General features: G+C 40.7%; 2 protein-coding genes across 4 annotated transcripts; one reads left to right on the top strand and one right to left on the bottom strand.

The window, feature by feature from the left end:
* The first annotated feature begins 128 nt into the window (after positions 1 to 128).
* On the top strand, positions 129 to 8440 carry clgn (calmegin). Of its 2 annotated transcripts, none has more exons than XM_015030386.1 (15): positions 129 to 341; positions 2970 to 3227; positions 3304 to 3377; positions 3486 to 3544; positions 3694 to 3835; positions 3926 to 4007; positions 4768 to 4960; positions 5073 to 5262; positions 6140 to 6253; positions 6351 to 6507; positions 6582 to 6797; positions 6882 to 6998; positions 7077 to 7209; positions 7295 to 7437; positions 7953 to 8440. In XM_015030386.1, exons 2-15 carry the CDS (start codon positions 2970 to 2972, stop codon positions 8022 to 8024), a joined length of 1950 nt encoding a protein of 649 aa, XP_014885872.1. In that variant the 5' UTR covers positions 129 to 341; the 3' UTR covers positions 8025 to 8440. The 2 variants fall into 2 exon arrangements, with proteins under 2 accessions (XP_014885872.1, XP_014885871.1); XM_015030385.1 differs by having other exon boundaries at positions 131 to 341; positions 7950 to 8440.
* Positions 8441 to 10894: 2454 nt separating this feature from the next.
* Positions 10895 to 16355, bottom strand: scoca (short coiled-coil protein a). 2 transcript variants are annotated; one of them, XM_015030389.1, is made up of 4 exons: positions 16195 to 16355; positions 11897 to 11968; positions 11730 to 11810; positions 10895 to 11281 (listed from the first exon to the last, which is right to left on the bottom strand). In XM_015030389.1, the coding sequence occupies exons 1-4, from the start codon at positions 16238 to 16240 to the stop codon at positions 11139 to 11141; spliced, it is 342 nt and encodes a 113-aa protein (XP_014885875.1). In that variant the 5' UTR covers positions 16241 to 16355; the 3' UTR covers positions 10895 to 11138. The 2 variants fall into 2 exon arrangements, with proteins under 2 accessions (XP_014885875.1, XP_014885876.1); XM_015030390.1 differs by lacking the exon at positions 16195 to 16355 and adding an exon at positions 14076 to 14202.
* Between the last annotated feature and the right edge of the window lie 240 nt (positions 16356 to 16595).

The raw sequence follows: 16595 nt of genomic DNA, 5'->3' as shown, positions 1-16595 counted from the left end.
GGATAGACCAAGGATGTGTACGTCCACAGAAAAAAGTGTAGCAAAAAAAAAAATGCTACCAAACACCGAGCTTTTTGCTCTTTTGGTGTGATAATAATTTAGCTTTGGGGCGCTTACTATCAACAAGCGCTCTTTTCGCTTGTCCATGAACGCATCACTTCAGTTAGCCTGGCATCACCGTTATTCGGACCAAGCTGTCACTCACGCTCCCTCAGATATCTTCTTTCCCCCGTAACTGTTCTTCGCCAAACCTGAAGCAGGATAACGGCACAAGATTCTGGCACGTAGAGGCAGACTTCAAAGATTTTTTTTCCCTCTCTGCGGTTACAACACCTCATAAGGTAAGTGTTTGGTCTGAATGAGCCTCTACATCCCTTATAATGCGACATTAATGCTAAGTTAGCCAGCTAGTAGCTACTATTCATTCAATTTTTTTAGTGCAAAAACATACCCGTTTTGCTTCGAATTAAAATATCGCAGCGAGCGCCAGCGCGTGTTTGATTATGTTGCTGCCTGTCTGAGCTCATTAGTTTGATCTGCTAAGCCCATGTTTTGCTAAGGTCTGCTGTCTGTGAGTGGCGCTCCGCGCTGTTAGCATCAGGCAGCGGAGCAGGTGCTGCGGACAGCCGCTCATCCTAAAACCGTTTGGGCCACTGCGGTCCTCTGTGGCCGCCATGTTGGCTCCACAGCCACGTTCTGTTATATATGTTTTTTTATCGCTGCCAGTGGTGCTGTTAACTGTAAAAGAAATTTGCAAAGCGTTTTATAACGAACGAATAAAAATGGACGACTGTTTATCATCAGCGACGTCGGACAGATGTTTGGATTGTTCTAGTAAAATCAGCTGGAAGGATGATCTGTCTTTTTTGTACTCCATAAGGTTTAAACACCTGTAGATCATCTGATTAAATTGATAATCTAAATTAAATCAGTGCAGATTTTATGCATGATATTTCAGATTCAGGTCTAAACAAAAGTCTTAAATCATCTCCTTTGACTTTATATTTTGTCTTGTAGTTTTTATGTTTTTTCTAGACTTTCAAACTTTTTTTCTGCTATTTTTGGTCAAATTTCCAGTACAGCCATTTCCCATTGGTTTTTTTCTGTTTAAGCCACTTTATGCTTCACTATAAAACCTCAAACTTGTACAAAAGAAAAGGAAAAAAAAACAGTTGTCATGCTTTTCAGAGAGTATAACAAGATTGCATATTTGTCTGTGTTTTTGATTACAATGAGAATGAATGCTGTTTTTCTGTTTTAGATAAAAAGCTATCACACATTTTAATGTAAATATAGTAAAGCCTTAGTTTGCCAATATGTACAGAAAGAATTTTGAAATGTAGTTTGAAAACCTAAAAAAAAATCAACAACAACCGAATTTTGCATGAGAAGAAATAATTTGTGAATGGAAAACAGGATATAATGAGTGTATCCCCAATTTGATATTTAAATGTTAAGAACAGCTTGTCATATCGGTTGATCTCTACATGTCAGGAAAATACCAAGACCTAAATCATCACGTCTTTTCCAACTCTCAATTTTTCTTCAGTTTATCCTGAACTCAAGTTTAATTTTACAGTTATGAATATTTTTTTTTCTTTATTCCCTATTCACATACATTCTAGTCACATAAAATCCTGTCTCACCCTTGGGGTTTCCATGGTTTTTATGAACCTCTGAGAATATGAAACTGAGCCTGATGGAGGTGAGTTCCCAACAGGCTCCTCATTTGTGGAAAAAAAAAAAAAACAGATAAGCATCACAGTGAAAAATATGGTATATCAGGGGAAGCATGGAGCTTTTTGCCTGCATCTACAGAGAGGATTTTAATTTCCTGCTCCACAACAAAACAGAGCCAGGCTGAGCTGATCCAGATGAAGCTACCGATATGTTATTATAGGTCTCTCGGAGGCAATATTGAGCAGATTCTTCTGATTGTGTTTCAATGCATGTAGCTCTGCAGTTATACAGTCATGAAATCAGAAGTCTAGATGAGGTAAACTGCAGATGGCCACAGATTTTTTTTTATTGTATCTTAGAGAGTTTAGTTCTTTAGCTTGTTGTCAGCTTTTTACAGAAGCGTTGACTCTTGTATGGATCTTTCAAAGTAATAATTAAGGTGCATTGTAAAGATATGAGACTTGACCTCTGTGTCTCATCCACTCACTCTTCCATCATTTTATGTACTTTTCTTCTCTATTTTTATCACCGACACGACATGAACACCTCTCCACAAATAAAATCTGTCATTAATCATCCCACATCTCCAGCCCCTTTGTTCCACCCGGTTCAGGGTTTGTACAGGTGCTTGAAATCCTTGAAAATGCTTGAATTACAAATACTTGTTTTCAAGGTTTGGAAAGTGCTTAATAAACTCGTTCTCACCGTTAAGTCAGACTAAACTTTTGTTGTTTTTGGCTACTTAGAATTACCAAATTATCACAACTTGCTAAATGCCAGAAAGCCTGGCGAGAACATTTATTTTATTTTATTTCATTTTTGAATATTTATTATTCCGAATGGCTCAATGCCTTATTGGTCTGTTTAATTGAAATGTTATCAAAATTGAAGGATTTTTTTTTTTTTTTTTTTTTAATTAGTGTTTTGTTTTTGGACCAGTCAGGTGTGTAGGGTGTGTGTGAGAGAAACATTTGAAAACATACAATTTTGCTATACTTTAGTTTATCTTGGCAGTGCCATACCATGTGGAAGACATTATTAATAACAGTAATATATGACATCGTATAACATTGAGTTGAAACCGTCTTTTATTTTAGTTCATTTGTATTGCCTTTAACTCCAAGATGTAATGCTGGAAAAGTTCGAAAATGCTTGAAAAGTGTTTGAATTTTACAGTGGGGAAAAGTGTCCCACCTCTCAATTGGTCAGACAATTGAGAAGTCGTTCACCTTCATCTTTCCTCTTCTCCCTCCCCTCCAACCGTTCTGCTCTCCTCCTGTCCGCCTCAGATGAAATTAGGTGGAGGCTGGGTGTGGCGGCTGCTGTTCCTGTCCTCGCTGGCTGTGGCGGCCGTGGTGTCCAGCGACGAACCTTCCGAGGCGGACGTTCTGGACAGAGATGGCGACATGCGCCTCGACGAGGAAGAAATGCAGGTTCTGATGGCGGACGACGAAGAGGAGGAGGCGATGGTGACGGACGAAGAGCAGTTTGATGAGGATAAAGATGGAGATGAGAAGTCTGAAACTGACACCAATGTCACCTTCCAGGTCGGGAACAGATCCAACGTTAAGTGCATGTCTGGATTTTAAACCTTTGGTCTTAAATCATGACATTATAATCCAGGTAACATACAAGACTCCCGTTGCCACCGGAGATGTGTACTTTGCAGAAACCTTTGACGATGGATCACTGGACAGGTAAAATTAGGTTTTAATGGCAACTCTGGTAGATTGGCCCTCACTGTTAGCTGGGGCCTGTATGGTTTTCCATACCTGAAAGATGTTTTTGGATGTTGATCTGGGCAGATGGCAGCCATCAAAAACAACGAAGGAGGATGCAGATGATGAAATCGCCAAATATGATGGTTTGTAACCCTTTATCTGCTAATCCTACTGTGTTTTATTCTTATACACCACAGATCCAGAACTTTCAAAGCCATTTAAACATTTAGGACAGTCTAAGCCATTTTTATTTATGATTAAATTTTATTTGTCCTCTCCTCTCTGTCTGCAGGAAAGTGGATGGTGGAGCCACTAAAGGAGAACAAGGTTCCCGGAGACCAAGGCCTGGTGCTCAAGTCCCGGGCCAAACACCACGCCATAGCAGCCATGCTGGACAAACCCTTTGTCTTCCAGGATGAACCTCTGGTTGTCCAGTGAGTTCACATGAGAACAAGATGCAAGTTCTAATGAAAAAAAACCCCATAAATGTTAGAGTTGAGGTTTTTTTTTCTTTTAAATTACAGGTATGAGGTGAATTTCCAAGATGGGATTGACTGTGGTGGAGCGTACATCAAGCTGCTGTCTGACTCTGGCAGTCTCAGTCTGGTTGGTATTTGTGTTTTATATTCCTTAAAGTTTATGCATTACTGTTTTAGAAACTTTCATTTTCTATGCCTTCTGGCTTGCAGTTCATATTGGATATATTTCTTAACATAACGGCCACCCAAGATTTCAATATTTCCACAGAGTCAGACTGTGTCTTTTTCCACCTCTGGGTTTTTTAGTCGCATTTTTAGTCTCATCTGGCCAGAAAATATTAGTGTGAAACATTTGTTCATATGCAACTTTTAAGATGCCATTTTATTTATTCATTAAAAAAAAACCTTTTTGCATCTGTCTAACCATGCCATACTTTTTCTGTCTTCTTCTAATTGTTTTCTCACGTATTTTAACCCTTGTGTTGCTAACTGAGGTCTGTGGGATGTGTTAGGCAGCTGCTGGGTTGTTGGTTGTCTGACATTCCCCAGGAGATTACTTGCATTGTAGTAAATTAGCAGAATAATGTGCTGTAACTGATGCAAGATCTTTGCTGATATTTTTTTCTAATTGGTGCATTATTAAGTTCTGGGAAATGTTCTTCATATGAGGTTTCAGGCTTATGTTTTGCAGCAATCTGCAGTAACATTAAGTAGCAAGTGACGACACAACCGTCTCCATTTACGTTTTTTTTTTCTTCTTCTTTTTTGTTAGGACAAAAGGGAGCAAGTAGCATCAACCTAACTGTTGATTTTGTGGTTTCAGTGAAATGTTGCCAAATCAGTAAAGTTATTGATCGTATTGATTTCCTTCTTGTCTTCGCATGCAGGAACAGTTTCATGATCGTACACCCTACACCATCATGTTTGGACCTGACAAATGTGGAGAAGACTACAAACTGCACTTCATCTTCCGCCACAAAAACCCCCTGAACAAAGACATGGAGGAGAAACACGCCAAGAGGGCCGACGTGGACCTGAAGAAGTTCTACACCGACAAGAAGACTCACCTCTACACTCTGGGTGCGTGGCTGATTGACGAGCTGCGTTTAAGTTTTTTGATCCTTTGTGGAGTTTTTTGTGTGTGTGTGTGCGCGTGTGTGTGTGCGCTCTCCTTACTTTTGTCTGCTTTCAGTCCTGAACCCAGACAATAGCTACGAGATGTTCATCGATCAGTCGAGCGTGAGCCGTGGCAACCTGCTGTACGACATGGTGCCTCCTGTCAACCCGCCAAAAGAGATCGACGATCCAAATGACTCCAAGCCGGACGACTGGGACGAGAGGGCCAAGATCCCTGACCCCGAGGCTGTGAAGCCTGATGACTGGTGATTCATTTTTGTCTCTAATATCAACAGGCAGAAGTTTCACCAAATGTTCTGGCCACGATTAATATTTTTTAACTCAAATGCTGCTATAAAAACAAACCCTGATACAATACACAACCACAAAACTGCATCCAGAATACAGATCGGATTAATTTATTAAAAATTACACAAAGATTAAAACAGTTCCTTGACAGATCTTTGCATTTCTTTTACAATTTTACATTAACACCTAAGAAAAACTTGGATTTCTTTTTGTGTTTCCCGAATGTTGTTGAACCCATTTGCAGTAGGTCAAATTATGTCACATAATTAAAGTTGAAGATCTTTAAAAAACTAAGAAAAAAAAATCAATAAAAGTAGATTTATATAAAACCTTTCAGACATAAATCAAAAAAGTGCTTAGACAAATTTAAGAAATAAGTCAACCAACACTACATACAAAAAGTTACGGAACATATTTTTTTCATAAATAGTTTTTCTTGTTTGGAAACGGAGTCCACGGTTCTATTAATGAAAACACATTTAGCTTCCAGCCCTGGACGGTGTTCAGCCATCAGATCCTGGTCACCAGACCTCCTGGACCAGCTAATGAAATATTCATGTAAAAGTCTTAAGAGATAAAAAAGTTGAACCTCATCATCTAACATAAAAACAAGAGTCAAAGTAAAAGAGCCCAGAGGACAAGAAGTTTTTATGATAAGAGGTAAACATTTCTGGAACCCAAACAGTTCATTCTTTAACAAGCGAGAGAAATGATTCAGCCATAAACCTTTCTACACATCATTTATAAAGCAGTGATTATAAAAGGTCTCTAAAACACTCTGGACGTTCTGAGCCTCAAATAAAATCTGCTATTGCATTTCTCTTTCACCTCCAGGGACGAGGATGCTCCTGCAAAGATTGAGGATCCTGATGCCTTGAAGCCAGAAGGTTGGCTGGATGATGAGCCAGAGTTCGTTTCTGACCCGAATGCAGAGAAACCAGAGGACTGGTGGGTCCTTGAACCGACCGGCACCAACAATGTGTGTTCAATAAAGCGGAGTGATGTGTTGGTCTGATTGCTGTTTGCTGGTTGGATGGTGGGGCAGGGACGAGGAGATGGACGGGGAGTGGGAGGCCCCGCAGGTTCCTAACCCATCCTGTGAGACGGCTCCTGGCTGCGGCGAGTGGAAGCGGCCGATGATCAACAACCCTCAGTATAAGGGCAAGTGGAAAGCCCCTCTGATTGACAACCCCCACTATCAGGTAACGGGAACCCTTCTCGTGAACCGTCTGTGTTTTTGCGACGTTCCTGTCATGAAACCACGTCCGCCCTGCAGGGAGTCTGGAAGCCGCGCAAAATGATGAACCCGGAATATTTCGAGGACCTGCAGCCGTTCAGGATGACTTCGTTTAAGGCTTTGGGGCTGGAGCTGTGGTCCATGACCTCAGACATTTACTTCGACAACTTCATCATCACGTCTCACAAGGAGGTGGCCGACCGCTGGGCCTCAGACAGCTGGGGGCTGAAGAAACTGGTGGCCAGCGCCAACGAGGTCAGTGGGGGACGGTTGGGCCGATCGTGTGCTGTCCTGCTTCTGCGAGGCTCATCTCCGGTCTCTTGTTTTTAATCCTAACAGCCAGGGATATTTTCTCAGCTGATGATGGCAGCGGAGGAGAGACCCTGGCTTTGGATAATCTACGTCCTGACAGTCGGTCTGCCCGTCGGACTGGCGGTGCTCTTCTGCTGGCCGAAGGTGGCAAGAACCTCCTGATCTTTACCGACACGACTCCATCTCACAGGTCCTGCTTGACTTGGCTGTTATCATTTCCAGAAACCAGTGGACGACTACGTGTACAGACGGGTCGATCAACCGCAGTCTCACATAGAAGAGGAAGAAGAGGAGGAAGAGGAAGGAGAAGCAGATGAGGAAGAGAAGGAAGCTGGAGCTGGAGAACCGGCAGCAGGTGTGACTATTATCTGTCGGTGTTCCAACTTCAACTGCGGCGTTGTCCTTCACCCTCATCATCACCGTCGCTTTTCTTTTTAAAGCACAAGACGAAGGGGAGAGGCAGGAGAGTGACGGACAGGGAGACAATCAAGTGGGGGCTGATAACGAAGAAGAAGAGATGGAGGAGGAAGAGGAAGAAGAATCGGAGGAAAACAAAACTCCAGAAAGAACATTAGAAGATGAGGTGAGAGTCTCATGCTCCGTTTGTGGTAAATCTTTCCGTAAGCAAGGACATTTTTTACACAATAATAGAAATACGTTAGAAGATGCAAATAAATAATGTAATTCCTTTTTTAAGATAAAGTTAAACAATTCAGTGCTTAATATGCAATAATATAGAATTCCATTTGTGAATCTGGGGAAAACATATATGCAGGCAGGTGTTTTTATCTTAAATTACTGCTCCATGTTTTTTAGCAAATGGCCTTTTTTGAGTCTTTGCTCCAGTTGAAGACGAATCAATTTCTAAATGCAGTTGACGACCATTTCAATCCGATCGAGCATTTCAGCCCTGCGAACATCTGAGCTTTGCAGTTTCAGCACTCCTATTACAGCTAGACCAATAAGGACTGAGAAAAGTGTAGATTACCTGTGGATGATCCACAGTGAAGACAAAACTCGTCCTTCGGTTTCCACTGGGTTCACTGAAAGCGACTCATTTGTCAACCGCAGCTTCTCTTTTGTCAAATCATTCAGCAGAAAGATGGAGGCGACGTCGCTGAAGAGAGCCACAAACAAGCCGTCAGAAAGAGGAGGGTACGGAAAGACTGAGGCGAGCCCAGCGTCTGCTGTCTCTTCTCCTCGACGGGGGGGGAGGAGGCGAAAGGGGTCTTCTCTGTTGTAGCTGCTCCCTCCTCCCTGAGCGGAGCAGCACGGCGTTTCCTCCAACCCCGACGGTAGCCTGCAGTCACCCGGCTGCCCCATCTGTGTCTCAGCTCCACCTGCCCCACTCTGCCCAGGTTTGCAGCCTCACAGACCCACGCACCCCGTCCAGCGGCTCTCCTTCCTCCCGTCCGCTCAGTCGGACGAGCTTCCCGGAGGTCACGCGTTTCTTCCTCCACCAACTTCTAGCTTCCATTGATAGTTTTTAAAATATTTTTCTCCCTCCCCTACACAACCTTATTCTGTTCCAGAAGTCGTCAAAAAGTCGGCGTCTTCCACCTCTGTTTTCACTCTCTCTCTCTTCATAAACCATCGGTTTATGAAAGCAGCAGAGTCCCAACAGTGGTGATCACTGTTTTTTTTTTTCTTTATCGCATATCGCAGGGGCCCTCTCTGAGGTTATTCACATAAATCCTTGAATTGAGGGGAAAAGTTTGAAGAGGAAGTTCTTGTTTTAAAAATGTTTGAAACTGAGCTGAGAGCAAAGGTTAACGGATTCAACTCAACTCGGTTAAGATTCCAGATGAAATGCATTGCTAATCTACATTTTAGTTTGTAATGAGCATCTGTTTCTTTATTTATTTTATTAGTGTTGAGTTGAAAATTAGCTCCGCTGTTTTATTTATTGGTTTCGACTTGACTGTTTCTCACCGGTATGAATAAAGGTTTTAATATTAAAGTGTTTTAAGGCTTGAGGCAACTTTCCACAAATATGTGCCACTGATGTGCTTACTGTGAGCAGAGGTCTGTGAAATATTTAAATTGAAAATAGAAAACTGACAAAGTCGATGCTTGCAGCTAAAGTAGCATTATTTCTTTGCCTTGGCAGGAAATAAAATGAAGAAAAAAAACATTGCAGCAGTGCTTTCCTCTTCGAGCTGGTAATTAGATCTAAGAGATGCATCGATCTTTGTGTTGTTTTTTTTATCGCCGTCTAAAGCTTTTGTAGTTCACCCTCCAGCCACATGTTGGCACTTAACCCCTGTTTACATTTGTTTGCAACTTGTACATTTGCTCTTGGAAATAAAACTTATTTAATACAAAATAAAATCGGATGCATTGCGTCTGTTTTGGGGAATATTTTTATTTTACTGTAGTAGGTCTGTGCAGGTGATAAGACTTGGAGTGGTAACTGTGAGATTTAATTAAACAAAAAAAAACATTTAAAAGGCAAATGTGGACACAAGACATGACTAGCTAGTGTGTAAAAAGGAGGAAATTAGCATGCCAGCATGACACATAACTGCTTAAAGTATAAAAATAACCTTGAAAAGCCACAACATACCATTCCACGAGTATTTATACCCCCAACCCCTTTTGAACTTTGACTCTTACAAACCTGATTTGGTTCATCAAACCAAATCAGCATTTGGTTTGATAAACTGACGCAAAGTTGGACATGAAAGAAAACAGTACATGGTTTACAAAATGTTACACATCTGAAAAGCATGGCAAGCGTTTGTCTTCACCCCGTTAACTATAAGGGGGTGAAGACTGGGTTTTAAGTCTATGATCACTTAAAACCCAGTGATCACAGACGCACTCCGTCCCATCAGAGTTTGGAGCCATTTTGTAAATATGGGCAAAAAGCCTCTGGATGTGCCAAGTTGTGGACAGGCATGCTCAAAAATCCTAAGCATTGACTCAAAGGAGGAGGACTAAATACAAAATGCAAGTCAGATGTGCACAAATGGACAATAGGTGGCGCTAGAGCACCTGCCCTCCTTTCTCTGAACCAAACAAAGTGCCCTTCTGAAATAGTCGTTTTGATTTCCTTAGTGTAAAGCCCAAGGTAGCATTTTCTGGATTTAAAAGCCTATATTTCCCCATATATTTGTATCTTTGCCTGTATTAAAATCTCACACTACAGTGCCATGTGAGCACCTTACCCCCCAAAACATCTCTGCACACCACTGTAAATCAGGATGATCTCACGGAACCAATCATGAAAGTAAAACTAGAGCTTCTTTCTCGCAACAGTTCAGGATTCTCAATATTTATTTCCTTCCGATAAATAACGGCTGTTGTCCTCTACTTTGGTCTATCACATACAATCCTATTAGAATACATTAAAATGCGACAGAACAGAAGCTGTTTTTGTACAGCACCGTGTCCACGCACGATTTTGAAGCAGCATTAAAATCCAGTTTTCATTCACGATCTTTTCGACTCCCCTTTCCTTTGATGGCTCGGACACGCCCTGTCTGCCACTGCGCACTGAAGATGAGTTTTAGCGCCCGTCTCCTAGCAGGCAATACATCCCAGGCTAAACTGATCGGATCAATACCACTCTCAGCCCGTCTTGCTGCTGCTCTGAAAGTATCTCCGTCTTCCCTCATCATCGTGTTGCTTGACCTGTTATGTTCCCTCCATCACTATTAGAGGAACAAGGAATCGAATCTCGGTTGCATTTCCATCTTGAATAACTAAACAAAATTTTTAGTAGCAATGAAAACATAATTGATAGTTTAGCTTTTAGCCTCTGTGCTTTCCTTATCATCACCAAGCTCTGCGAACTCCCTCAGTTTTATCCGGTTTACTGGTAAATTTAGGGACATTTCTTTATATATGTTAATACTTAAGATATTGCTCAAACATGCCATTATTACACATTTTTCCTTCTGCATAACACTGGTCAGCGAATCAGCTGCAAGTAGAGAAAAACAGTTGAGCATCATGAGATTCAAGGCCAACTGAAGTACCAGATCCAGCTGTCCAACAACAGAATATACAAAAATGAATTAAATTAACGCTGATAATAAGGTTCACGGTAACATGTTTGATGTTAAACTCATTTTAGAACACCAAGTTTAAATTGAGGCACAACAAAATGTCCCAATGTTGGTGGGTTCAAAAAAAAAAAAAAACACAAAGAAAAGTATTTTACAGACGTTATTTTCATATTTACATTTGCTTAGTTCTGACTCAGGTAAATGGTTACGGGGATCTCCAACCCCCTCCGCTCCGTGTCCCCAGGGAAGCCACCTTCTGCTCCACTCCGCCTCACTTCCGCTTGCTCTTGGTGTCGGTGGTCTGGAAGACGCTGGAGGCCGACATGAGGTTCTCGATGTACTGACCGAGGACCTGATTCTCCGACTTCAACTTCAGGTTCTCCTCTTTGACCGCGTCGACTCGAGCCGATAGATCTGAAACATGATAATCAGACTTAAAAGTTTGTTCGGACACCCCGGAGATCTTGCGACAAGTTTCTGAAAACTACTGATACCTTAATCTTTTTCACTTTTGTTGTTACAAATGAATGTATCGTATGTGCTAGACTAACCAAGGAGAACAACTGAAAGACATACAAACATGTAAAAGCTAATCTGGAGTTTAATCTCATGCAGCTGTTCTGTAAACAACATGGTAACTCTGGAGGAGCTGCAGTGACCTCTAAGCTGGTGTACTGAACAAACTTGCCCTTTATGCTGGTTTGATAGATTGGGTGCACTCGTATCCAACAGCAAACAGTTTATTTTACAGTGTTCTGGTTGGTTGGGGCTTTGTAGCATCTCTTAATAAATGTGACGAGTTCCCATCTGGGATAGGTAAAACTTCCTGTCATTAAAATGTAGAGTGGAAGCTTTCATCTACCTTCCAGTGTGTGCTGCAGCTCCAAAACCTGGTTTATCAACCTCGTCTTCTCCTCCATCTCAGCCTGGTTCTCCAGGTCTCCTGAAACACAAATTTATAGTGTTACAATTAAACGTACAGCACATATAATAATTCTATCTAATGCAAAAACATGGCGTAAGACGTACCATCTATGTCGCAGTTCATGATGAAAAGCTCGTCCTCCTGTTTAGGATACAGGGCTGCAGATCCTCTGTTGGCTAAGGAAAGAAGGCAGAGATCAGGATGGTTACCAACAAACTGCTGATTAAACGTGACAGTGTGACGGAAATGAAGGAAAAATAAAACACATTGCGGGGGTATAACGGAGGAAAGCAATAAAAAGAACTGGATCATTTAAAGTCTTGAACAAAATTTCCTTAATTTTCTTAAGGTTTTTCCTTCGGTATAAATGGGCTTTCATTGATTTTTAATTCATTTGAATGTTACTTATTGCTTAATCCCCTCAATGCCAACCATTGAGTCATGTAGGCATAAAATTGCTGGTGATGAGCCAGTATTTTGTCCAAACATTAACAGGCAATTAAGCAAAGAAGTCATTTCAAACTGAATCTTTAAGTGATTTCACAATTTTTCCCCTTTTACTCACTTGGTTTAGTGCAAAATGCCAATGATGACAGAAGCAACAAGATGATTCTCAAGCAAAACTTAGATAAAAATTGGTTGTCGGTTGAAGGTTAGCGGAAGATGGATAACATTTGTCTGGGAGGAACATTTTTCTCCCCATGTTTGGTATCAATTTAAAAATCACAGAATCTGGAACGACTTGCCTCACGTCTATACAACAATCTGATTCCAAATTAGTATTTCAATAGCTTTGTGTGTCCACATACATTGGTACGGAAAAGAAACTACCTCAAATTCCTGTATCGTGGCATCATCAACTCCAATTCCACTGTAATAAGCAAACTGCAGGGGGTCTTGATATATCCTTGTCTGCTTATTCAGGTGGGCCAACAGGATTCTTTCCAGAACCCTGACATTCATGTTGTGGAATGTCAGGGTTACAGGTCTACAGTTGTTTTCTTCGATAATGGGTTCAGTGCTGTACAGATCTCTGTAGAAGATCTTTCCTTCCAACAGCCATCAACATCTACAATAACTCTTTCAAGAATTAATGAGCTACACTGACATTTAATTTCCCTTTGGGATTAATAAAGTGGTTTTGAATTAGAAAAAAATAACTGCATTGAACAAGTGTGAATAGTAATCTTTAGTGAAGTTTCACAAATCACAAACATGGTTTTAAATATTCTGCTATTAGAGCAGAATACTCCAATCCAGGTTTGAAGAGTCTGTGTGTTGTAGCTTTTGAACTAGAGTATATTAAATACGCTAAAGGTAGTGAAAAATAAGGTGGAATCAGAAACCAACTTCAGCTTTGTTCATAAAATAAGAATTGACCACCAGCGCGTACTGTCTTCAGATATGTAATGTAAGTCACCATCTATGATTGAATAATTCATACGATTGGCTACAGAGACTGAATTAAAGGTGTAGCAAAGAAGTACACTTAAAGACCATCAAAAAGTTGGGAAATGTACGAATCAGACTGCTTTGAAAAATGTCTCTCCAGAAACAAAACACATATGAAAAAGGCAGTAAACGTTTTTTTTTTCTGTAATACAGTAAATGAATAAAGAGATTGCGACCGGACAGTGTGAATTAGAAAAGTTGTATAAAAGGAGGAACGGATTAAATTAGAAATTACAGTAGGTACTAAAAATGCTATGAGCGCTCAGAAACCAGAGTGGCTCTGGTCGAATGATGATGGGTAAAGACACCGCGCCCTGGATGTCAGTGGTGAATCCCTGTCTGCTTTCTGCGAACACGATTCATTTCACCACTGAAGTCACGATTTAATAAACCAGGATTGTGTATATACAGTAGAGAATTTGTGCGAAATAGCTACATTTAAGAACAGCAAATAGTCACCACGAAACCTAAAGGCGTCATAATTTTAGGCTAATCAAGCCAAAGCTAAAGAGTCTGTCCGATAATGGGTTTCTGTAAGTTAGCTCTTTTAGCTAATTAGCTTAGCGACTAGCCATGCTAACCACTTCCAGCATCAAATGCAGAGTAAATGTGAGGCGAGAGCCGCGGAACATAAACCGTGTTTTCAAACTCGCATTTGGAAGAGACTCTCCGATCAATAATTTGAGCATTGGGTGTTAGAAACAAGCCTCCGAACTGTTTTTGAGTTATTTTCTGCTGGTGGCTACTTTTAGCTTCATCTAATCCAATTTAAACAGCCACGTAAGAGTTTTCTCCTCATCGTTGTAGGAAACAGAGATGCTATTTACTCACCTACAGTAAAAAAGAACCACCTTTTCGCTTAGCCGAATTACTCTATGATGTTACTCTACCGCGTTGATGATGAGGAGGATGACGACAGCTTATATATACATAAAAAATGAACCTTGTGTGTAATAACATCTACCGAAAGGGGGCGCAACACCAGCAGCTCACAGAAATAGGCAAACCAACAAGTCTCAAGCAATGAGGAGAGCAGCCCCTGGCTGCGGCCTGTAGTTAGAGCTACCGGAATAAGTGAGGCAACAGCAGTATGGCAGGACGTTTGAGGCATTTATCTGATACCTTTTATTCCAGAAGTATTATTTCTTCTGCTGGTTCGCTCGTTCTCTGCATTACTGAAATATACATTTCGCTTTTATGCGGTCTGGTGGTGCTTTTGTCAAAAACATTTTAGCCTTTCTTAAGAAAAACAGAAAAATCAAAGAGAACTTCACCATTCTTTGATCAGATTAGTTAGTAGCCTAATAAAGACATCGTATACAATTAGGGCTGTACAATATTAGAACATCTTGTGACGACGATATAATGGTAAATATAACGATGACAAAATCAGTTGCAGTACATGCATATTTTTTCTTTCCTCTCTTTCTCATTTATGTTTCCATAAGGTGACCTTTACCATTTTGGGCAACAGCATTACACCCAATGTGAGCTTCTGTTCTCATGAGACATTGTTCAATTGCATTCACAGCACTTGGATTATTGTCCAACAATAACTGCTCTCCAATCTGTCATTTGAGATATGAATATTGTGCAGATTGATATTGTGCAGTACTGCTTAGTAATACATTTCATACGATCAGAAAATCTATTTATTTTCATCTAAATTGCATGCAATTATACAATGTACACACATTGTAAGGTCTATGGACTTGTGTGTTGAGCAGTAAAGATCATTAACATAAATTATTAACCAGACTTATGAAACTAATTCTGTTCTTGCTGCTGTGGCAGTCCTGACCAACTATAGCAAGATGGATAACATTACAGCATTTCTAACTCATCGTACTAGAACCTTGTTTGCCAAAAGATATTTAGATATATGTGACAATTCTTGGCTTGGTCTTTAAAGCACTAAATGCTTTTGGGTTAAAATCCGTTTCTAAGTTGCAGGTAAAAATTCAAACCATGTTGACCCCTCAGGTCTTCAGAGACCTGTGTGCCCACTGTTCCCAGGACCAGAACGAAACAAGGTGAAGACGTTTTTAGTTGTTAATCCTCTTTAGCTCTAGAACAAACTCCCTGAAAACCAGGGATATGCGGAAACTGCTGCCTCATTTAAATCAGAACTCAAAATATGTTTGCTTACATCAACACTGTTTGCCTCATTATTACTGATGAGTGATTCATATTTTTTTCTTGTATTAAATCCTAATATCCAACATATGAAGCTGTCTTTTAAGCAAAACATTAAAGGATTTTGTTGTCCTTTAGCTGTACGTCGGCGTCCTGTGAAACACTTTGGATAGTCTGTTTAATGAACAAACTTCTTGATATTTTACCCACTTTGTCTTGATTTTTTTTTTTTACGTCACACAAGGAAGCAGCGTGTTTCAAGCGTCGTCCTCAAGTGCTTCCTCTGATGTTTTCTCATTTAAGTCAAATGTTGTGAATCAGGCAGAACCGTACAAAACAACTCTTAAAAAATGATTCTGGCAAGTTTTGGTCTCATTAGGTGTCCGACAGTAGGACAAAATGCCTATAAAGATTCATGTGCCCATTTCTAACGTAGTCACATTTATTAATTTCCAGCTCAAATCTGTGGTGTGATCTGATATTTAGGAGTGGAGAGAGTCTTTAGATGAGAAAGTTGAACTGGACGAAGTATTGTTAAGAGCTGCGCCTTCGTCCTGTTCCTGTCAGAGCACACCCACACAGCCACACCATCTGGCTCATGGCCCTTTGTCCTGTCTATCAGGTGTGTAGTGAGCTGAATGTAGGACAATTGTTAGTTTATTCAAATGTGGACAGTTATGTCACACTCGTGAATCACTCACTGTGAATTTTCTATGCAAAAAACAAACAAAATCGAGCTGAATTTGAAACCGGTTCAGGAGGAAGGATCTGGTCTCTTTAAGAGATCTTTAGAGATTAAAAACAACTCCTGTACCTGAGTCGTCTGCCAGAGAGATGGTAGTAAACGTCCCATCATCCATGTCCAGAGTCTCTTTGTCGTCCTCCAGCTTGGATAGTTTTTCTTTTTTTTTTTTTTTTATCTGTCACAATCCTTCATTACCGTCAGTGTTTCCAGGTTTCTAGCTCCCTCTTTCCTCCTGTTTTCTTTCACTTTTGCCCTGCCTGCTCACGCACCTGCTGCTCCAGTCGTCCGTACGAGCTTGGTTACCTGTCCTACCTGACTGGCGGCTCAGGTTACACAGCTGTCATGGCAACGCCTGAAGCTCCACAAGAGACAATCTGCAGGAAAAATACCAAGGGTCAAAGATTAAACTCCAGAAGGCTCATGTGAAACATACTCATAAACGTGTACTTAAACTTGACATTAAGAGTGCT

Source organism: Poecilia latipinna, unplaced genomic scaffold (assembly GCF_001443285.1).
Source record: "Poecilia latipinna isolate Pla-1442-1.1 unplaced genomic scaffold, P_latipinna-1.0 Scaffold180, whole genome shotgun sequence".
Lineage (NCBI taxonomy): Eukaryota > Metazoa > Chordata > Actinopteri > Cyprinodontiformes > Poeciliidae > Poecilia > Poecilia latipinna.
The sequence above is the reverse complement of the archived record's forward strand: the minus strand, read 5'-3'. Positions and strand labels throughout refer to the sequence as shown.

Excerpts from the sequence above, each read along its gene's own strand:
- clgn (XM_015030385.1), top strand. The coding sequence starts at position 2,970 with ATGAAATTAGGTGGAGGCTGGGTGTGGCGGCTGCTGTTCCTGTCCTCG. Across the intron at positions 6,798-6,881 it reads TGGTGGCCAGCGCCAACGAG|CCAGGGATATTTTCTCAGCT; the intron begins GTCAGTGGGGGA and ends TAATCCTAACAG. Across the intron at positions 7,438-7,949 it reads AAAGAACATTAGAAGATGAG|CAGAAAGATGGAGGCGACGT; the intron begins GTGAGAGTCTCA and ends CAAATCATTCAG.
- scoca (XM_015030389.1), bottom strand. The coding sequence starts at position 16,240 with ATGGATGATGGGACGTTTACTACCATCTCTCTGGCAGACGACTCAG. Across the intron at positions 11,969-16,194 it reads CTCTCTGGCAGACGACTCAG|CCAACAGAGGATCTGCAGCC; the intron begins GTACAGGAGTTG and ends TTCTTTCCTTAG. Across the intron at positions 11,811-11,896 it reads CATGAACTGCGACATAGATG|GAGACCTGGAGAACCAGGCT; the intron begins GTACGTCTTACG and ends TTTGTGTTTCAG.